The 23,921-nt window shown below is 45.7% G+C and overlaps 1 protein-coding gene across 1 annotated transcript in view; it reads right to left on the reverse strand.

The window, feature by feature from the left end:
- The window catches only part of LOC138263236 (transmembrane 9 superfamily member 2-like), a 696,131-nt gene that overhangs the window by 309,091 nt on the left and 363,119 nt on the right, over window positions 1-23,921 (reverse strand). The window contains exon 10 of the mRNA XM_069212440.1: window positions 13,407-13,539. Within this exon, the coding sequence (XP_069068541.1) occupies window positions 13,407-13,539 (133 nt within the window). The remainder of the gene's footprint in view (window positions 1-13,406; window positions 13,540-23,921) is intronic.

Consider the following 23,921-nt stretch of genomic DNA (forward strand, 5'->3'; position numbering starts at 1 on the left):
CGCCTCTGCACCCCTACTCGACGGCGCCGGCCGTGGAGAGCCGCGGCGGCTGCGCTGCATTGGGGAGAGGACCCCTTGGATTGATCCGGGGTGGTGTAGCGGCTGCGGGGAGGACGTGCACCCGCGGCCGCTCACCCCCGGCGCCCTGACCGAGGCGAGTGGCACGTCGGGGATATGCGGTGAGTCGGGAGCCGAGTCGGGAGCTGTGCCGAGGCTCGGGCGCAGCGCGCCCAGGAGAAAGGAGAAGAGGGAAAAAGAGGAAAAGAAAAGAGGCCCTAAAACTGAAAAGAGAGCTTGGTGGCTCGGGCTGCCCCCCGGGCCCCCGACCCAGTGGGGCCTACCGGAGATTACCATAGCGGCTTGGAGCCAGCCGTGAACCGGACTGGTGGAGGGGGGTTTCCCCAGGCTCCCATCTAAACGTGAAGTCGCAGCACAGACAGTGCGCATCCGCCGGCTTCAGCTGTGGAGACCAGCGACCTGGCCGGGGTGAGAGTGGACCTGCCACGGAGGCATCGGGCCCGGGGGTGTGGAGAGCTGGATCCTAAACCAGAGTGCCTTCCTCCTTCTCTCCCCCCTCCCCCTGCACTGAGGGTGTGACAGGAGGACTGTCGGAAGGGGGCTGGCTGAGCCCCCCGCGTGGAACCGGTGGTGGGGTTGTCCCCCTGGGGCCCAGGGGAGCATGGATGGGACCGGAGGGAGCTCCTGACTTCGTGGCCTTCCGGCGTTCCTGAACTGGGGGTGCCCGACGATTATTGCGCTCCAAATAAAGAATCGAGACCACACAAACCTGCCTATCACGACAGAGCCCCACCAACGCATGCCCCCCTTGGATCCCCGGTAGTGGAGAGTGCTCTAGGGGCTGAGGCTCGGACTGAAGTACCTCAGGAAACAACATTACCGATCCCCATCCCCTGTGCCAGGATGGGGAGAGACAGGGCGAACAAACAACCTCCAGCCTCCAAGCAAAAGATTGACCAGTTCACGACGCCGGCGGGCCCGCGGGGAGAGGGGGACGCGGCTAATGGGGGCCCGGCGCTGGACGGAGTGAGTGCCATCCTCCAAGCAATCCAATCATCGCAGTCAGCCGTGGAGACCAAAATCGGGGAAGTACGAGAGGACATGGGCCTTATTAGGCAAGACCTCAGAAACGCAGTGAGCCAAATGACTGAGGTGGAAACCCGGGTCTCCCAGACTGAAGACGAACTAACTGACCTTAGAACCAAAGTGGCCCAGCTGCAGACTCGAACCAGCGAGTTACACCGCCGTGCGGAAGACGCAGGAAACCGATCAAGACGCAACAACCTGCACTTCATCGGATTCCCGGAGGGCGTAGAGGAAGACAAGGCCTCCGAATTTCTGGAGAGATGGATTAAGACCTGGATGCCAGATCAAACTCTTTCACCCTGGTTCGCGGTTGAACGTGCCCATAGAGCCCTTGCTCCGCACCCCCCACCGGGTGGCCCAAAACACCCGATGATTGCACGCTTCTTTAATTTCAAAGATCGAGACAATATCTTTAAGGAAGCTAGACGCTCTGAAGATCTTCAATGGAAGAATCATAAAATCCTAATCTTCCCAGACTATACCCGTGAAGTTCAGACCCGTTGCTGGTCATATGGGCATGTCAAACAAAAACTTAGAGCAATGCAACTTTCATACATGCTCCTCTTTCCTGCACGGCTCAAGGTCCTTATGTCCGGAAAGGCGTACTCCTTTGAAACACCGGAGGAGGCGTGGGACTGGCTGACCGAGGAGGGCGTCGGAGCCCGGAGGGGACCCCTGAGACCAGCAGGAGAGGCCTCCCGTGACGGACCCACCCCTTTGGGGGGACCCCGGAGGAGCCGGAGGCGCACAAGATCCCGAAAGGGGAGGCAAAAAGACTCAGACATTCCTACAAACAGTGAGGCAGCTCGTGACTCTGGTTCACAGACAGAGTCCCCATCGAACCCTTGGAGTCTCGGGACTCGGCTTGAGCCGCAGATGACAACCGCGTGAGCCAGTCCCCGGTGCTCGGCTGATATGAGTCGTATGGCTCCCATCGATGTGTGCGAGGGGGGGCCTGGGCCGCCCAGCTCGCACCTGCGGGCCCTGGAGAGGGCACCACTAGTGGCGTTGTGCCTCATTAACGCATGCCAAGTAAGGCTTGACTTATGACCGTTCATTGCAAATGATCCGACTAAAGGGAGGGGTCCACCACTCAACTCCAACGACAGTCCTTCTGGCTGTTTGCTTCTGGTTGGGCATTTGGGCGACAGATGCTTCCGGGGTGGGAGTATGGGGAGGAGGGCGGTTGGGGGGAGAAGAGTTTGAAACGGGTTTAGATAGTAATGTGTTGATCAGTTTTTCTTGTTGCCTTAATATTTCACTGTTACGTTTGAAACGGTCGTCCCTAGGTCCACAGACAGACACTCAGCACTGTATAGCACCCACGCAACCCACGCCTGGCCCTCACTAACCCAGATCATCTCATGGAACGTAAACGGTCTGTTAGATAAGATCAAGAGATCCGCAGTATTCAATACTCTACGCAGATACACCCCCTCAGTGGTCCTATTACAAGAAACCCACCTCCTCGGGTCTAGGTGCCCCATGCTTGCAGGAGGAGAATACGACAGAGTTTGTCACGCAGGCTTCTCCAGAGGCTCTAGAGGGGTGGCCATTCTACTCCATCGCTCACTACCTATGGTGATTACAGCCACGCAATCCGACCCACAGGGCAGATTTGTAGTAGTCACGGGGATACTCCATGGGTCACTGATAAACCTTGTATGTGCGTACGCCCCCCCGGCGGGACTTGATGACTTCTTACTCTCGCTCTGCCAGGTAGCAGAGGGACTCCACCAGGGAACCACCCTGTTGGAAGGGGACTTTAACGCCGTTCTCGACCCCAGTCTAGATGTGTCCGGCGATGTTACCGCTAGTAGATCCAACCGGGCTTAGAATCTTAACGGCTGGGCTGAGAGCCTCGGCCTATGTGAGGTGTGGAGAACCTGGCATCCCAGGCAACGTCAAGACACACACATCGGCTGCCCACCTGACGCAATCCAGAATAGACCTCGTATTCATGCCTGCTCTAGACATCTCCAGCGTCATGGGTGCAGTGATACTGCCTCGTGGGGTCTCGGACCACGCACCAGTACGTGTCCGGCTGGACGGAGCGGACCCCGCCAGACGCCCGGTGTGGCGCCTGAACGCATGGTACCTACAAGACAACGACTACACTCACGAGGTTAGGAACCATCTTGCTCAATATTTTGAACTGAACCTGGGATCGGTCCCATCTCCAGGTACAATATGGGCCGCCTGTAAGGTCACTCTCAGAGGACATGCCAAATATCTCCTTCGTTCATGTGAACGTGCCCGGGACTCTCGAGTGTCTGAGTTGGAGGCCAGGGCATTAAGACTGGAGCGCCAACAAGTGACCTCAGCGTCAGCCTCCATCCTGAGGCAGCTTACTATGGTTAGAGACGAAATTAAGCACTTAGTGCTAGAATCAGCAAAATATATTTGGAGGGCCTCAGCAGCCCGAGTATATGGCTGGGGGGACAAAAATGGGAAACTTCTACATTGGTTGGCCACCTGCCCTCTAGCTAATAGGGTGATACCTGAAATTATGGGAGACTCGGGTTCTCTTTCCAAAACACCTACTGAAATCGCGCAAAGTTTCGCTTCCTACTACGCTCGCCTATATGCAAAGCACCCCCGACCCACCATTGAGAGAGGGTCCCCCTTTTAAACGATATAACTCTTTCCCTGACGACAAGGAATAGGCTAGACGAAGCTATTAGCCTCGCGGAAATCGCCAACGCGATTGCCAGCCTGGCATCGGGCAAGACCGCAGGGCCAAATGGATTCCCGGCAGAATTATACAGCAAATGCGGCGATATTCTGGGTCCCCACCTGCTTAGTATGTACGAGGAAGCTGAGAGGCAGGGCCGTTTCCCCACTGAGATCGACCAAGCCACAATTGTAGTGATCCCCAAGACCCAAACCCGTCGCGACACTGCTCGGCATACCGGCCCATCTAACTTCAAAATACCGAGATCAAAGTGCTGTCTTCGATCCTTGCCTCCAGATTGAAGGAGGTAATGCCCACACTGGTGCATCCTGACCAGTGTGGCTTCATGCCCACCCGTAGTACTAGGCACTGCATTAGACGGTTACATCTGGCCCTGGCGCATCACAAGACCCGGTCACATACCCCCTTGGCATTACTCCTGTTCGACTTTGAAAAAGCCTTTGATACGATAGATTGGTCCTACCTCGATCACGTTCTGCAAAGAAACGGACTCGGGCCCAAATTCCGAGGCCTGGTGAGACTCCTTTACTCTAATCCGACGGCCCGGGTCCAGGTGAACGGGGTGGTCTCGGACCCGTTCCCCATTGGCCGTGGCACCCGACAAGGATACCCGCTATCCGCTCTGCTCTTTGCGCTAATAATAGAGCCCCTGGCGATACTGTTGCGAGAGGACCCTCTGATTGAGGGTTGGTCCTGGCCCGCTTGCTCAGAGGACCGTGTGGCGCTCTAAGCAGACGATGTCCTATTGTACATCTCTAACCCGGCCAAGAGCTGTCCTCGCGTTTTACAAATTCTGGGCCTCTTCGCGGAGGCCTCAGGGCTGATTCTAAACCCCAACAAGTCCCTGTTGGTCCCCCTACATCGCTCCCGAGACTGTGTGGACTGGCGAAGAAACATCCCAGTGCGAAGAAACAGTCTAAAATACTTGGGAATACATGTTTCACTACTCCCTGAGTTGACATGGGAGCTTAACATTACACGACTAACTAGAAGAATCAGGAATGACCTCGAGCGCTGGAGGACTTTCCCCCTCAACTTGCTCGGCAGAATAGCACTCTATAAGATGATGATCCTCCCTAGGCTCCTTTACCTATTGCAAAACTTTCCGCACCCCATCCCCAAGAAATGGTTCAGGGAGATGGATTCATTGGCGCGCCAATTCATATGGAACGGTACCCGTCCACGACTGGCGCTCAAAACCTGCCAGAGAGATGTCTACGACAGGGGATTGGGCATGTCCAATATCCAATACTACCACCTCGCGATGCACCTGCTTGTGATTAATGACTGGATGGGGGGCGAAGGACAGACCCGGCATACCGACTGGAACTCCAAAAGCTGAGCTACCCGTGGATCTTTGATGCCCTCTATGGGGCCCGATCTCCCGGACGTGACTAAAGTGGTCCTACAGGGATGGCGGGTGGCCCAGAGGTCGTCAGGGTGGTGGGGGCGCCTTACCCAGCAGACCCCGCTATGGCACTGGAAGCACTTAACGGAGGTGGCGGGCCTGGAGGGATTTCAGAAATGGGATAATATAGGTATTTCCACACTGGGCGACGTCTGGGGAGGGTCAGACATGCGATCCTTTGAGGACATCCAGAAACTCTTTTCATTAAACAAGACAATTCCATAGGTATCTCCAGCTCCGCCACGCCCTACTAGTGCATGTCCAGGTAGGGGATAACATACCTGAATATAGCCCTATGGAGGCAAAGGCACTGTTGGGGAGCCTGGGTAGGGGAGGTGTTTCCCAGATATACCGCACCTTGGTCACCCACACTGCTGGTTCCCTGGGGGGGCTCCGCCAGAGGTGGGAGGGATGGGTGGGTCCTATGGAAGAAATGGACTGGGACAAAGCACTGATGGCCCCACGTACCCTAACAATGGCCACTCGCTTCCAATTAATACAGACCTACTACCTCCACACAGCCTACCTCACACCCACCAAATTACACAGAGCGGGCCTCCGACCCACAGCTGAGTGCCCCCGATGTATGAACCCCGTAGCCGATTTCTTCCACATGGTATGGACATGCCCAGTCATGGTGACCTACTGGGGGGCAGTCTGGCAAGAAGTCTCTGGAGTTTTACAGGAAGACATAGGGAGGGCGCCACTGCCCCTCCTACTGGGGATCATGGGAGACATTGGGTTGAGAAGATCGGATCCCAAGAGGGATATAATGGCGGACTGGAAGGCCAGGGGTGCCCCAGCACGGACTAAATGGAGGCCAGGGGTGGACTGGTGTGCGCAACGTGAAAAACTTGTATATGAGGCTAGAGGATGCCCGAACAAATATAACAAGGTATGGGGGAAGTGGGAGGCCGCAGCATGTACCTAGGTGGCGTATAACCTTCATTTATAATGTGTTGCCTGGGACAATGGGTTTGACCGCTGTTAGGTGCCCGTTGGCGCCTTGTTAAATGTATGTATCAATGTCTTATCTCTTTGCAAAATCAATAAAATGTCTATCAAAAAAAAAAAATCGGAGCAATAGTGTTTGGCACTGGAAGGGTATCTTTTCAGTATAAAACCTATGTTAGACTGGCACATACACCTTTGCACTGTGGTGTAAAGGTTTGTGAATGGGTGTGTGCACTAGGCAACCTGAATGTGCACCACCAGGTGGAAAGACCAGAGCAGAGCCCTACCTTTGCAGCTAGAGTGCTGTCCTGCTCTCTCCCTCTCATGCAACGCAGCAACTTTGATTGCTGCATTGTATGAAATAGTAAATTCACTCCTGGCGCCACTGATGATTGTAACAAATTCTTCATTCTTCTCAACCAGAGTGCTCATCTCATTCCAGGTAAATGCTGGCTTAAGTAATGTGTGTATTTTGGGTGTTGTGCCCTTTGTCCAGCACATAGATTTTCCACACACTACTCCCCTTCTCCCTTCTAATATTCAACACTCTGGCCCTTTTTGGTCTGAACTCTCACCAATACATTATCTGATGAACAGCAAAGGGTTTTGTTTTTAGGGAGGCCTGCAGGTTGGATGTAGTACAGAGGCATCAAATAAAGGTCAACAGGAGAGAACTAGGGCTGGGTTTACTCCACCCTTGTATTCAAAACACATAAAATGTTGCAGTCAGTAATTCCCAAACTTCTATGTACACACCCGTTAAAATTTGAAAGCACTACAAGACTATAAAGGTGGTGCAACTACACTACGCAAATGTTGATGATAAACCTAAATCTCACATTTAACCCCTTCGCTGCCAGGCCTTTTCCACCTCCTGTGCTGTGCCTTTTTTTGGCTATTTGGGGTAGGTTCACGCTTATGCCCTCATAACTGTTTGTCGATATAAGTTACGCACACCAAATGTGTGCCCTTTTCTTCCAACATCCTAGGGATTCTAAAAGTACCCAGAGTTTGTTGGTTCCCCTTGAGGAAACCAAGAAATTAGCCAACACAGAGCTAAAATTTGTTTGTTTTTTCCAGAAAAAATTGGGAAAAAAGGGCTGCAGAAGACAGCATGTGTTTTTTTCCCCTGTAAATATTTGCTACAGAAAATAACTGGAATTAAAAAATATTGAAATTGGACTGAAAAAAAACAGCCATTTCCCATCCATGTCTTCTTCTGTAACTTTTTCCTCCTATGGCAGATTTTTTAAAGAATTATACCGTTCCTACTGCTGGACTCTTCTGGTTGCGGGATATATATAATGCTTGTAGGTTCAAAAGAACTCAAGTACCCAGAGCCAATAAATGAGCTGCACCTTGCAAAGGGTTTTCCTTGTATACCAGGTTTACAGCAATTCATTTGGTAAAGTATTAGGAGTGAAAATATGTATCAAGGAAACCTTTGTATTTCCAAAATTGGCACAAGATAAGGTGTTGAGAAGCAGTGGTTATTTGCAACTCTCTGAATTAGGGGCTCCCCATACTAGCATGTGAATTACAGGGCATTTCTCAAATACACTTCTTTCTTACACATTGCATTACATTTGGAAGGAAAAAATGTAGAGAAAGACAAAGGGCAATAACTTCTTGTTCTTCTATTCAGTGTCCCCCCAAGTCCAAGTCCGATAAAAATGGTACCTCACTGGTGTGGGTGGGTCTAGTGCCCACGACAGGAAACACCCCTAACAAAAAAATGGACACATCACATTTTTAGATTTTTGGGAAATGCCTAGCTGTGGATTTTGGCCTCAAGCTCAGCCGGCAACTAGGGAAACCTAGCAAACCTGGGCATTTCTGAAAACCAGACACGTAGGGAAACCCAGGACGAGGTAGCTTGTGGTGCTCTTACCAGGATCTGTTACCCAGAATCCTTTGCAAACCTCAACATTTGGCAAAAAACACCTTTTCCTCACATTTCAGTGCTGCAAAGTTCTGGAATCTGAGGAGAGCCACAAACTTCCTTCTACCCAGCATTCCCCCACATCTCCCAATAAAAATGGTACCTCACTTGTGAGGGTAGGCCTAGTGCCCTCAACAGGAGATGCCCCAAAACTCTATGTGGACACATCAAAATGATCAATTACAAAACTACCTGTTTTTGCAGGGGGTGGGGGAGTTCACCTGCGTGTTTGGTCCTGCGCTCAACAGCCATGTAGGGAAACCTATCAAACCTAGACATGTCTAAAAACTAGACACCCGAGAAGGGAGTCCAGGGAGGTGTGACTTGTGTGGATCCCCCAGTGTTTTCTTACCCAGAATCCTCAGCAAACCTCAAATTTAGCTTAAAAAAAAAAAAAAAAAAAAAACACACACACACATTTTCCCCACATTTCTGTGTGGGATTACCACACTGGCACAAATTCCAACCACCCAGCGTTCCCCTCAGTCTCCCGATAAAAATAATACCTCACTTGTGTAGGTGGGCAAAGTGCCTGTGACAGGGAAGAGCCAAAAACATGTCAAAATTGAGGGTGAACCAAAGTGGGTCCAAAAGGGCTGTTTGGGAAAAAAAAAAACTTTTAGGCAACTAAGTGGGACAACATTTTTATCGGCATAGATGCAACAATGCTGGATGGTAGGAATTTTGTGGATTCCTGCAGATTCTGGAAGGTTCCATCACAGAAATGTGGGGAAAATGTGTGATTTCAAGCAAAGTTGGAGGTTTGCAGGGCATTGTGGGTAAGAAAATGGTGTGGGGTGTATGTGAAGCGCACCACCCTGGACTCACCCAAATGTTTACTTTGCAGATGTGTCTAGGTCTCGTAGACTTTTCTACATGGCAGCGTCCCTAAGTCCAAAAAGTGCAGCCCTCACTATTCCAAGAGGAGAGACAGAGTTAGCCAAGCTCTCATGGCCCAAATGTAAAATCAAAACCCAACATAATCAAATGTCTTCTTGCTTGCTGTGGGATAAGATGTTTTAGAGTGCGGGGGAGAGCTGAAAGACTGTTACCCCCTTCAGTTGGGATGGGGGCATAACCATACCCATACCTGTTGGTAGCCACCACCCCACATTTTTTTTCTTTTAATTCCCTGTCATCTAGTAGGCTTTCTGCCCCCGCCTCTGCCCCAAAGGATTGGATCAGGGGTAATTTCCCCATCTGCCCACCAGTGGGTAGAACAACTTTGTCCCCATTAATCTTTATAAAAAAAAATCTTCCCTGGTGTCTAGTGGGCTTTATGACCCCTTGGTGGCAGATGAGCCTTACAAAAATAGGCCGATCTGCCCCCAAGGGGATGGGGGGCCGCATAAAAGGCCAACAGGAGCTGCCCCCCAAACAAAACACACATTCCCTGGTGCCTTAGTGATTTCTGCCTCCCCTTGGGGGGCAAACAGGCATAATAGAAATAGGCCGATCTGCCTAAAAGGGGGGGCAGAAATGGCCTATAACAGTCTGCCCCCCTGGTCAACAGCCCTTGCCCAAAGGGGTGTTTCCCTTACACAAAATAGTAAAGAAAATAAATCCCTGGTGTCTAGTGGTTCCTGCCCCCCCCTCCCGCTTGGGGGCAGATTGGCTTCATAAAAGAACGCCACCTTTCCCCAAGGGGGGGGCAGAAATGGCCTAAAATAAAATCCCCCCCCCCTCCCCTAGGGGAGTGACCCTTGCCTAAGGGGTCGCTCCCCTTGCGTGAAATTTGCACAAAAAAGAAATCCCTAGTGTTTAGTGGTTTCTGCCCCCCTTTGGGGCAGATTGGCCTTATAAAAAAATAAGGGGGAGGCAGAAATGGCCTAAAATAAATTTGCCCCCCAGGGGAACGACCCTTGCCCAAAGTGTCGCTCCCCACCTGTAAAAAAATAAATAAAAAATGTTTTTAAATATCCCTGGTGCCTTGTGGCTTCTGTGCTCCTTGGGAGCAGATCGGCCCTAATTAAAATATTGACTCATTGCTAAAACTATAAAGGTGAAATTGCTTTCTTCGGAGCAACTTCTTTGTTGTGTATTGTTGTGTATTCTTAGTCCTTTCTCAGCAGTGTTGGGTTTTGTAGATTAGAAACATCCTGTCAAAAGGTTTACGTTCCATTCCAGGAGACAGCAACTGCTGAAAGGATGCCCACCTGATGCAAGGATTGACAAAGGTCTGACTCCAGCTAACCCCTGCAATAGAGTGAATCTATCCAGGGCCCAGTGTCGACCAGTTGGCGGAATGGCCCTGGGTTTCACTGCCCTGGATTTGCCCTTGAACAGGCCAAGAGGCTCTGGAGTCTATGCAGTGCAGGCAAAGAAGGTGTCCTGATGACTAGTTGTTGAGGGGCAGTAAATGTGCCCTCACCAGCAGGAGAGGAGCACCAGGAGCCGACCAGAGCAGAAGGGTCACTATAAAATATACCCCATTAGAGACCAGGAGGCCAGTTGAAAATGATCCTGGTGGCTACACCTGGCCACCAGGATCAAGATGAGCTCAAGTAGGGGGAAAACAGTCCAATGGGGCCCAAGGTATGCTACTTTGAAGACTGGTTGTTTTAAAGAAAGAAAACTTGAAAACAGGCACACAGTGTGCTGCAGTATTTCACTCCAGTTTCCTATGAGGTGGGCCGGAGCACGGTGTGTTGGTGCATCACTATTTTATTAAATTGTTTGGGGAAGTGGAAAATGTCTGTGGCCTTCACTCTGGATTCATGATGCTCCCAGGGGGTCCCAATCTCCCTGTGGCAAATATTTTACATTTCCTGCATCGAGGATCCACATCGTCAAGGCAGGAATCCATTTGCATGGATTACATTGATTCTCCCATGCCTATTTCAAGAGAAAGGAGGGCATGCAGTCCCAGCACCTTAATCACTATTCCTGCTGCGGGCTGGATCAGGAGAAGCAAGCTGCACCTCCTATGGGAGAAAGAAGAGGATTTTCTGGCTCCCACATGCCGCACCAGAAGTACGTGTGCAAATGGCGAGGAAGTGAGCTCCATGTGCTGCCCCCACTCCCTGTCCACATGACCAGTAAACTGTAAGCAAATTAAAAAGAACCCAATGCAGGCAGCAAAACTTAAGGACAGAAGGAGAAGCCGCTCATTAAAAATTCATAAATCGTGCCAGAGCGCCCCGTAATGTCCTGCAAGGGATAATCAATTTAAGCAAGTGTTATGGATGTCTTGGAGAAGGTAGTCCCACATCTCCTGGGGCCTTATCACAAAGACCCCAGGAGAGGGTTTCATTTGTTGGAAGCATTCCAGAGTTGGAGCTTTTCCTCTTCAGCTCAGGAGTGTTGGTACTGCTAGTGGCTTTTCCTATGACCAGTTTTTGTTGTCTGTTCTCTAGTGAAGCAAGACCTAGATACTTGTTTGGGATGCAAATGTTTTACTGACAACATGGATATTGAACTATGAACGTTTACCATTATAATGAATGCTTGGGACTGTTAATATAGTTTCTATTGATTTATAAGATGGTGTCATATTAAAACTTAATATGTGGCTGAAAGTATTAATGTGCCGATCCCTTGACAAAGGCAGAGGGTCTGCTTTGACACCACCTTATTTTGTGATGCTGCATTTGGTATATGTGTGGGATACAGTCATAATGGGGTTTAGGACCCACTAGGGTTATGATGTGGCATGAGAGTGCCACCAAAAGTACTTCCATTTACCTGAATGTATACATTTGTAATTTAATGCACAGTATTTAGTAGTGTGTGTGAAATAAAATTACTCCTTTTTTATAAGAAAAAACACAGACTAACGTATTGAGTGGTGTTGATGTGTGCTGGTGAATTCGGATTGCTAGCTCACACCACCCCTCCTTGGCCTTGGACTGCTCTGCCACAAGAAAGGCAAGTACTACAATTGGTGTGTTCCCAGTAATACCACTATTACAGACCTACTATTTGTTCACAACTTTTAACCTAATTTCTTACATAGGCCTGTGACTCAAGCAGAATCTACTGGTGGGCTCCATCAGCACTTAACTCACCAGAAGAAGGTGGACATTTTTCAGATAATTATCCAGCACTAATTATTGTATCCCTGGAGATTGCACCACTCCTAAGACTACAATGATATCTTTTAGTCCTCAAGACATCTTGCCCTCCCACCAGTAGACGGCCTTCTGCTACTAATACCTTATGTGTAAGATGCCTTGGATGCATGGATCCTCCCATAATAATGTTTGGATCAAGCAACATTTGGCAACTTCGTGGATGGCGGATCATTCAAAGATAGCTTTTAAGTCCTCAAATTATCAGGAACCACACATTTTAAAAAGACTTTTGAAAAGTACTCAGAAATAAACAACTTGGGTGTCCACTCTCCACATATGTTTCAGACTGGACCTGGCTGTGTCCCTACAGGCATAAAGGAGCATTGCAAAATATGAATATAACAGATTTTAACCACAAACCTCTTTCTAAATAAAAAAGGCTGATTGCACATTCTACGAATAGAGTAACAAGATGGGACATCTAACGATACACTTCATCAAGCGCAGTCTACTGCTGAAACTGATCATGGTACTGCCACAAAAGTGTTTTTCAGTTATATGAATAAAACAATATTTTGGGGGTAGTTTCTTGCATATTATACTGCACTGGATAAGAGTGAGGCTTCAACGGCTATTCAGATACGGATGCTTTCTTCAAGTGTAGAGCTGATGTAGTTGTAATAAGAGCAGATGGACTTAAATGGTCAGCCCTTTATCACAGCAAAGTGTTCCACACTTCAAATGTGCTCACTATGGTAGAAGCACCTTCTTTATCCTATCACTGGAATGCTCTTCCTCTCAATCTGCATTGAATCTCCAATCAGATTCTGTTTCAGAAATACCATAAAACTCACTAGAGCAGCTAGGTATGTTTAGTTTGCGGAGCCATTTGGCAATCTTGGCCTTGTTTGTCAAGCCTCCTGATGACATTCAGCAAAAAGTTCCATAATTTATTCATTTATACTAACAAACTTCTGTGGTAATAATTGGAATTGTTAAATTAAATATTTCAGACATCCAGCAAAACAGAAAATGAGTAGCAGCATAGTAGCTCTAGTTAGGCCACATGCAAAACTGTTTTGGTTTTGACAAATGCAGGATGTTATAGAGTGTCATTCACGAAGGCAGTAAAGTTCCTGTTAAATATTTGTTGCCTATATTTAAAGAACACAATTTTGTTATGTACTACAATAGTACAAAAACATGTGTTTTAGTTGATCAGGTAGGTAGCACTTCCCTTTGCAGTGGCAATCATTTTCAGCTTAATGCATTATATAATCTCTTACTTACATAATGTGAGAAAAGTCATGATGAAAATTTGAGTTCCTTGACCCAAAAAGACAGAGAGAAGCATTCCTTTTTTAGGTGGTCTAAATATATCTCCATGGACTAACTTCCAACCAAATTCTTCTTGGGCATCCTCCTATATAAAATGAAATAAAAGCTGTAATACCTAATTATTCAAACAAGTACAAATAACACTGCAAAAACAATGAGCAAACCAAAAGGATCTCTGAATCCTTGGTTCTGTAAAAGAATGCCACTGAGATAGATACTTTTTCAAGGCGTTTGACAAAATGTGGTCATGTCTGAATCAATGTCTCCGTGCTACTAAATGTAAGGATGAATTTCAATTCACAGAGCCAGAATGAAAGTCTGAAAGGGTAGGATAAATATGTTAATTGTTACATTTTAATAATACACCTGCCGAAACATATAAGACCGATACAGATGCCCTTTGGAGCCTTGAAAACTGAGGAATTAATCAAAAGAACTGCAGTTACCTAGGTAGTATAAGATCAATTACAAGTCAAAATTCATAATTTGTATTACAGGCATCTATGTCAGTAACCAATGAATTACAGAAAAGTGAACAAACAAATTCCATGGGATTCACGTGTAAAATGCTCACACATTTGTGGTTTCCTTTACAGACAGATAAAAACCTTTGTAAGTCATTCAGATAAATACACATTTGGGGATGTCATGAGTTATCAGAATTCATTTTCTACTCCTATGGATATATCTTCTCAGAAACTGCTAAAATTGTCAATCAGCTTGATTTGGGCCACCAATGTGCCCAGAGTGACTTCAAATAATTTATAATTTGTTTTTAACAATATGGTTTTAAAAAGGAAGAATTTCAGGTAACTGATTTTGAGCCCTATTACCATTCAACACAACTCCAGTATGCAATGGATTGGAATAATTGGCTAGCAGTCAAATGTGTGCATAATTAGAAGACTACCTGCAAATAAAAAGTGAAAAGTGAGAGATTAATCTGCGATTCAGAAATAAATTAGAATACACTAAATTACACATTTTCTAGGCCCTGGCGTAAGGTAAATAAAATTTGGTCTAAAAGTCATCACCTACCAGAAGTTAGAAGAAGGAAGAACTCCATATGATATGACACACTATACTGGGAATGGATATCATGTGGAACTTGGATCAATTATATTGTAATTGAATATGTAAGGACTTATGAATTCCCGTGATAACACAGACTGAAAACTAAAAAGGTGCTAACTGATTCCAGTAAGAACTCAAAGGTTTGAGTCAGGGAGATCACGCAGATCTCCAAGAAGCACAATACACAAGACATGGCATTGCATGATATGTAGGAGGGCTGAAGAAAGGCTAGGGGACATCATGAAGGACATACAACAGTAGGGATTATGAAACGCTAACACATGCCTATTGAGTGCTATCACAAGTGAGATGAAAAACTGTGAAGGGTGAATGTATTTCATTTACTTCACATATGTCTAACAAATAAACCAGCATTAGCTAAAGAGAAAATCCCTTGTATATAATGAGGGGAAAAATAAGAATATCATATGGGACAAAGTTAATGAGTCTCTAACGGAGAAGAAAATCACTATAGTAGAAGTAAACAGACAACACATAGCCAACAATCTTGGAAGCAAAGGTTAGGGGGAGGGCTAGTTGGGGAGAGTAACATTATCAAACAAGATGGTAACACAAATGAAACCTGAGCGCCCCCACGTACCAGTAATAATCCTACTCAGGATTATCAGCCATTTAAAGACCCAATCCACAAAAACAGAACTAAGTAATCAAAAGACAAAATTTACTTGGGACATACAGCAAAAGACACCTCCTCCTTCTAACCCATTCGGGCAACTGAAACAAACATAGCAAGGGATCAAGAATAGCCCTCCCCTACATCAGTCAAAATAAGAAATAGTGTGGTGTTAAAGACGGTAAGTGGCAAAGATATGAGTGCTTGAAAGGGCAAATTACAAATGCCTGACACTGGGACAACACACCCACAAACAGAGGCAAAACACTGCTCGATTACTCTGTGGACCCAAACCGTGATCTCCAGACTTCATGTGATACAAAAGGCAAGCCTTAAATCCAAAATATATGCTGTGTATACAACTGAAAACAAGAGAAACTGACAGACAGTCCAATCAACAATATACAAGGAAATGACTAATAAATCTAAGAGGAAGACAAACTGGACATCATTTTCCAGGTTATCACAAACACATGGGAGGCTTCAGAATGTAAGATTAAAAACTTTAAAAACTGACTCTCTCTCAGGTGCGTGTATTATAAGATTAGAGTCCAGGAGAAGAAGTCAGCCTATGCAGACTAATAACCAGCTAGCCGGGAGTCCAGATAAACTGGATAAACTGAATGCAGTATCTGAAGTATACAGAAGAGAACGTGGAGGGTTGTTTCAGGAGAAATAATTTATGGATCACTTTACTTGCTGAAAAAGCAGAAGCACCCAGCGATAATCTTAAAAGAGACTTTCAATCGATTTCCTTCAGAAACTGCGAACTTTTCCCTGGCTTGAAACTTAAAACTAGCCATCTCAAGTGATCCTTCCCACTATTCCTGCAGAAAAAGTTTATAACTCAAGTTGTACCGGGCAGTCTAGTCAGGTTTTTTTCATTTGAGAGGGTCCATATGGTCCCTGCAAGCCTACAACCACAAGACTGTGTGGTAGCAAGCCTCCTCATTTATAGGGACCAAGACAGTTTCTGGAAAATGGCTATTCTAAAATAAACTATTCTATACGAAATCCAGGAAATCAAAATCTTCATAATCCCAGGTTTTCGCAGCAGCTGTACATGAGAGAAAAATTCCTGGAAAGACAAGTTGCATTTCATCCTCTCAATGTAAAATATGTAAATATTGATGTTTCCTTCCAACCAAAAGAAACTGGAGGGTAAGAAAGCACATTTTTTCACGAACCTGGTGAAAACAAAAGAATGGGAAGATATATTTTCACAATATAATCATAATATCAAAAAGATTCAGACCTTAAAAAAAAAAAAAAAAAAAAGAAATCAGTGAATGCACAATGAAAAGAGCAAGCAACAGCTGAATACAGAGACGCAACTGTTCAATATCAGACCAGCATGCTAACATGGATAGAGAGGATTTCAATACTCGAAAATTAATAATTCACCAAACAAAACTATAGCCTGTCAGAAGAAAACTGCCAATATCATCCACACAACTCCAGTGTCTGAGGCTGAACTACTATGGTCTATGTTGAAGTGGTTCAAATCTGTAGAGAAAGAACTGAAACTTCTGCTGTACTCAGAGTGTGAGGAGTGACCAGCAGAGGGGTGTTCAAGTGCTTTTTTCACATAAAAGACAAGTTACTAAGCGGTGTAACTGAGGCCATCAGGCAGTTAAAAACTATGCAATTTAAGAAAGGTGCAGGGGTCGATACAGTGTCACCAAAAATGCTATCACCCCCACCCATCCACTGTCACACACAGCATGGATTACAATATTCATAAAGTAGTTAACAACTAGTTGGGATAGACCAGATTAGTTTAAAGCTGAACCCTCCGTTCTCAAGTTTGAAGTTGAAGTCCATCTGCATAAGACACAAAAATAAGAAATATTGAACAAAGCCTAATGCTATAATAAAAAGAAATAGGTAGAAAAGAGACAGGAGGGAGACCAGTCAAAATATATGAATGACCATACACGACACCGATGACTGTAACTAGGCATTACATACTCACACAGAATATTGGGAGAATGGGAACTGAAGCAAGGAGCCACAAGATCTTCGCCTATTTGCACAGGTGCAGAGTGGGCATAGCATGTCTCACAGAAATGCACTTAAAAGCAAAAAAGTGTGCACATCCCGAAAAAGATAGAATGTCATTTTTTTAAGGACATTCTCTATATATGCAAGAGGAAACCTAACACATACACAAGGTGATAAAAGTCATGTTGAAAATCTGAGTTCCTTGACCCCAAAAGACAGAGAAGAGCATTCCTTTTTTGGTGGTCTAAATATATCTCCAAGGACTAACTTCCAACCAAATTCTTACTGGGAATCTTTTTATATAAAATTAAATAAAGGCTGTAATACCTAATTATTCATACAGGTATAAATGACACTGCAAAAACAATGAGCAAACCAAAAGGTCCGCTGAAACCTTGGTTCTGTAAAAGAATGCAGGAATAAATACTAACATTGATCCAGACAGTAGATATTCCACTCTTCTAAGGACAAAAAGCTCAGTCGAGCACACCAGTGCATGGGCTCTGACCACATTCATATTCCTTTCATCAATTAAGCCTTAAAGAGGTGTTTTACTGAAACATTTTTCCTACTTCAATCAAGTTGACTCAGCTAACTCACATCTATTAATCTAACCTTACAAGGAAACCTACATACAGTCTACAGCTAGAACTCTATTTGAAGTTACACTGTTGCCACAGTGCAAACTACCCATGTCTTTTTGTCAACTTTCTTTACACACATTCTGCAATTATTTGACCAACATTTATGCAATTTATGACTAGAGCTGAACTTTCACTTGCAACATTTCTCCACCATTCCTGTGCTCCAAGTTACAAAGCTGCACTCCAACTCAACTGCCCTTTGCCCTAGTGTTAGCACTCTGTTAAAGACCATGGACCCCCGAATGCAAACCACCTTAGCACAAAACCACCAGTGCTAAAATTTCATTATTCCAGTGTGAGGGCTTTATGTTTTTAAGCCATACTCTTCTAGTACAATTTGCCTAAAGTTGTTGCTGATTTAGCTAGCACAGTCATCTATTTCCAAGTTGAATTTGACAGTTACTATAAATCTTGAGAAAAATCCTATTAGAGAGTCTTACATCCTCCCCCACCTCCAGTTTTGCTCTATACAGTGATTCCAGACGAATCAGATTTTTGGGTTTCTGGGGATTTCCTTAATATTCCAGAGCACCTTGTTAAGATTTTGGGAGTAAATACCCTCCACACACACAATATGCAGATGAAGGAAACTCTAGGCGATCCTCATCCACCATCGAGGCCCATACTGTAAATCCTCATGTGCTACAAAGACAACCTGAGTAGCCTCATCAGACTTAATCCTGACAATGAGCTCAAGATGAGATCTGCCATTGCTCATCATCCCCACATCACTACACTTACTGAAGAACACAGCGCATTACAGCATATTTGTTAAATGTCTTTTTCCAGTGCATCTTAGACACTTTAGTTCCACCAGCTTACAAAACAGTGAAATAATAATGTCAGTTCAAAACACGAGGTAGTTTTACGATAATCTTGAGACTTTCAATCGATTGCCTTCAGAAACTGCAAACTTTTCCCTGGCTTGAAAACTTAAAACTAGCCATCTCAAGTGATCCTTCCCATGCATAATTCATTCACATTATCTACAAACCCACAAATTCTGCACACAATTTCACTGAACACTTCACTGTATACCTTTCCCCCCAACAACATTAATTTAGGCAATTTCAACTTAGACAAGGACTTTAAATCCCAATTTTCAGGGCTCTGTTACAGATTCACAAACTGGTGCAACCTTTTCTCCTCCTTCCTGGATCACAATGAAGGATTTTGGATGTGATCCTGACACCCAGATAAGATATCACTGCTCTACCGCCTTTGGAAGTCGACTGGTCAGATAATTTCCTGCTTCTTTTCCACATCCTCTTCAAATTTAGACAAATACGAAACTTTCTGTACAAATCCAAAATCATGGTGTGTAATACCAAACAAATAATAAAGCATTCCATTAAATATCTCTTGATGCCTACACTCGATAAGCTGGATTTGAAAGCTAATATCGACAATACACATGTTCTATATCAACCACATGAATGACTGTCAACAAGACAGCTCCATAAATGCTAAAAAGCCCCCAAAGAAATCCGAAGAAAAGTCTGGTTCTGTAAAACATTGCTAAAACGTAAGAGAGAAATCAGCATACATAAATCTAAACAAAAGAGGGACTAAGCCAGAAACGTATACTCCCCTAATTAAAAGAACTTCCTGCTTTGCTACCAAAATTTATTTTGAAAGTCAACCTCATGACTACCCCCGTTTACTCTGCCATTTGGAGCAGCTTAATGAATTCCAAATCATCGATCTCTCTAACATAGTAAAAATGATGCTCTCAACTTACTACTTTAGTGATGTTCACTCAGCTTATATAATAGAGGCCATTCTCCAACTACTGCACCCTACTTGTTGACCGCTGTTAGTGCCTCTCTGTCACAAGGACGTTTACCCAGTAGTGTGAAACTGCACCAAATCCAGCCAAACCTCAAAAACCCTAATGCTGGCCCCATTTCCTTAATAACTACAGACCCAATTTGAACATACCTTGGCTCAGGAAAGCCTTCAAGAAATTATATATTCGGCCTCCACCAATATGCCAATGACACTCAATTGTACATCAAGTTGTCTTCAATCCAGGACTTAAACAGTCTCCTAAATGGGTAACAACCAACTTCTTGAAGTTAAATCTACAAAATCAGTTTCCAATCATTGCCTATAAATCCAAGTACAAAACGAACCATGAACTGGCCACTTAACTTATAAATTTCAGCATAACACTCACTTCCATATGTGGTGTGTCAAATTCGCTGGTTTATAGATTGATTGCGCTCTGTCAATAGCAACTCAGGTAAACAGATTAGCCAAATATGCAATTTCTATCTGTATCATCTAAAAAAAAATGAAATTGCTCCTCACCAGTCCATGCCTTCATCATCTCTAGAATCTATTAAAGAAATGCCATTCTCTCTAGTTTTCCAGGAAACAACCCATAGCCCCAACAGACAATGCTCAAATAAACAGCTTGTCTAACCTCTGAGATGTATACATCTGATCAATTGATCTCATTCAAGGGAAACCTTCAATGGCTTCCCTTAGCTCATGTATTTAGTTTAAAATCAGATATCTCGAATACAAGGCCCTTTAATCTTTCAAACCAACATATGTGGCTGACCTCCTGAACATTTCCGGCAGCATGACAAAATCCAGAAGCAAGATGTCTATTTTGTTTGAAAAGTCAAAATCTGGCACTGGCCAAAATCTGAAACAATTCTTTGGCTCTGCAGTGGCTTCTTGGAACTCTCTCCCTTTTCAGGTATGACTAGCATTGAGCATTACTGAATATCTTCACCTTTAGAAAACCAGTCAAAACTCACCCATTTTACCTAGGCAGCCCCAGTTCTAATGACAACTCCAGCAACAAAGTTATGTTCAGATTTACAATAACACTTGCTTCTTGTTGAACTGATACATAGTTACATGTTTATATACTGTGAGTTCATCACGGTTTTGTTTCCTGTGCTTCATATCCACCCTCTCAACTCTTTCTATCCTCTCCCCCTTCTTACCTACCACCTCTGTGCAACTGTTTCCTCCTGCCTGGCTGAAGTTCTCTGCCACTGAATTGATGTATTACATAATACATCCTGCTTTGTGTAAAGCACTCTAATATCACAAGCTGCAATGGTGCTACAGAAAAACTAACTAAATTAATTAATTAATATGTAATAGCAATAGAGATACTGGATTGCATACCACTGGTGGTATAAAGCACACACAGTAACACAAGGAAACAAGTTATTCACCTTCCATATGGCTCTTTCAAGTGAATACCTTAACAATAGATTCCTCACCTTTATAATATTCCCCAGACGCCAGGCTAGATCAGGAAACTTTTCACAGCAGTGCTCCCGTGTGCTAGGTGGTTCCATGCGACTCCGTGTTGGCTGTGTTCCACCCCCTAAGTGATGGAGCAGAGCTGCAGAAGTGCTACCGCTACACACTGAAGTCTCCACACCACTGGAAACGGAACACAAAATAATTGGAGGTACCAGTGTGCAGATCATTAATTTGGGGCTTTTTTAGATGGTAAAAAGAGACCACTCGGCAGGCTGGGGAGGTGGGAGGGCAGTACAATATCTGCTGTTAGATAGAATAGCCACCAGAAAGAGCTAAGGTACATAATAAAAGGTAAGTAACTTATTCCTCTGATCAACACTTCTAAATGCAGGTTCTTAATCTTTAGGAGCCTAAGGTGAAGGGTCTGTGGAGCTCAGATTAAATCATCTTGAAGGACCGAAGGGACAAAATCTATTCTTGCCAGACCTGGCTGTCAAGGCAACAGTCCTTTGTGAACGTGTGCCCTGATGATCATGCTGCAACCTCACAGATGTCAGGATTGGCATTCCGCGCCCCAAAACAGGGGAGGTATCCTTAGCCTTGGTGCAATGGTCCCTCAATCCCTCAGGAAGCAGCTTTTTGGCAAAAGTGTATCAGATCCAAATCCAGAAAACTATTCCCTACTTTTTCTGCACTGTATTTCCTTTCTTCGCTCCAGAAAACACTACCAAAAGTGGATTATCCACTCAATGGTCTTTGGTCCGATTGATATACAAGCTTAAAGCTCTTTTGGGATCAACCCAGTGGAGCCGCTTCCCCTATTTCAAGGGGTGAGAAAGGACAAAGAATGCTGGGAAAGGGATGGACTGCCTAAAGTTCAAAGGAGGCAGAATTTTACGTAAAAAGTCACCAGAGCCTCAGTACCATTTATTTTGTTCAGAAAAAGGTGGCACGGAGCAGCTGCACAGCGAGAGACTGGAGCTCACTCACACAACAAGCTGAAGTGATCGCAATGAGGAAAACAGTCTTTAGGGACAGATGACGCACTGAACAGCTGGGCACTGGCTCAAAGGGAGTATACACGAGAAAAAGCAGGACCAAATTAAGGTTCCAATGTGGCATCACAAAAGGTTTGAGAGGAAATGTCAGGGTCAATCTGTAGGAAGCTGACTCTTTATATAGTGGACCAAAAAGAGGTACACTGTGTAAAGAGTCCAAGTAAACCCCAGAGGAATTACAGAGGCACAAATGACACCCCAAATGCTCTCCTTTGTTGAAGTGTGGTTGAGCAGTTAGGCATATCAGAGGGTAATGCTAAGCATGTAAGGCACACATACAGGCAGTAAGTGAGGCTCACACTCAAAGAAATCCAACAGCTATTTATATAAACAACACATACTGTTATATAAATTTAGATACCAAGATCACCGGAGTCAGGTGAGTACTTTTTGAGTTATGAACTTTTACAGTTTTTAAAAGTCGACACTTAGGGGGTCATTACGACCCCGGCGGTCGGCAATAATGTGGCTGTAAGTACCGCCAACAGGCTGGAGGTACTTACCGCCACCAACCCACCACTATACCACTCCAACCACCGGAGCAGTAACAGCCGCAGGGCTGGTGATATCCATCTCCAGCCCGGCGGCCGCCATTGGGCCGCCTGCGGGATTATGACCCCGCCTACCCCCCATGGCGGTAGGCCATATCAGTGACCGGGAATTCCTTCCCTGTCACTGATAGGGGTCTACACCCCTTCCTCTCCAGTTACCCCCCCTACCTCTCCAAACCCCACCAGCCCTCCTACATTCACGCCCCTCCTTCACACACACACACATCCATTCCCACATGCTTACACGCATGCATACATCCAATCACACACATCCACACACACTTCCAAACATACATGCATTCACATTTCACAACATACACACACTCACACATTAAACACTCAACACAGACCCGCATTCACTCACACACATAAAGTAACACACACAACACCCCCCCACCCCTCTCAGTGACCCGACTTACCTGGATCCAAGGGGTCCTCCGGCAGGAGACAGGACAGGGCGCTGCTACTGCCAGCAGAACACCGCCAGGCTGTATTATTGGTCACAATATGGCTGGTGGTGGTCTACTGGTGGTAGCAGCGCCACGTTACCGCCATCCGCCGGCATGGCCACAGCCGGATTGCTGCCATTCTTGTGGTGGAAATACATCTGTGGTCAAAATATGGCAGGCAGCTGGTAGCCGTGGTGATGGTCTTTTGCCGGCCGTCGCTGCGGCAGTAGGCGGTGTTTACTGCCAAAGTTGTAATGAGGGTCCTAGTGCTTTGTTCTGAAGCTGCAATGTTACTCTATAGGAGGGAAAACTTACACGGAAAGCAGGAACTTCACAGCAACTTACAGCACCAATCTTCTAGACTTAAAGTGCAGGGCAGGGTCCTAGGCCACAACAATAGATCACCTCAGGCGGCACTGGGGCAGATATAGTGGTGCAGTTCAGCATTGGATGCCCTTGGAAGTCAATGGGGATCGGTCCAGTCAGAAAGATGCTGCAGGTTTGGACTGGGGAACCAGTCCGGGTGAACCAGCAAGGGGGTTCAGTTCTTGTGATGCTGGGAGACATAGGGACACCAGTGGTCCTGTCCTCCTTGATCCGGGACTGCTGGGTGGGAGGTGGTTTGGACCATCACGTTTGTCACCAGTGGCGGTCGCGGTAGAGGCTGAGGGCATGGACTGGGAGTCCAGTCTGACCATGTGAACAAGTGGGATCAGGTCTCACAAGGCTGGGAGATGTGGGACACCCTTAGTTCTCTTCTCCTTGGTTCAGGGCGGACGGGTGCAGAGGTGTCCTGAGGCTTTGGGTCTTTATCGTCAG

The sequence above is a fragment of the Pleurodeles waltl genome, chromosome 2_1 (genome assembly GCF_031143425.1).
Source record: "Pleurodeles waltl isolate 20211129_DDA chromosome 2_1, aPleWal1.hap1.20221129, whole genome shotgun sequence".
Lineage (NCBI taxonomy): Eukaryota > Metazoa > Chordata > Amphibia > Caudata > Salamandridae > Pleurodeles > Pleurodeles waltl.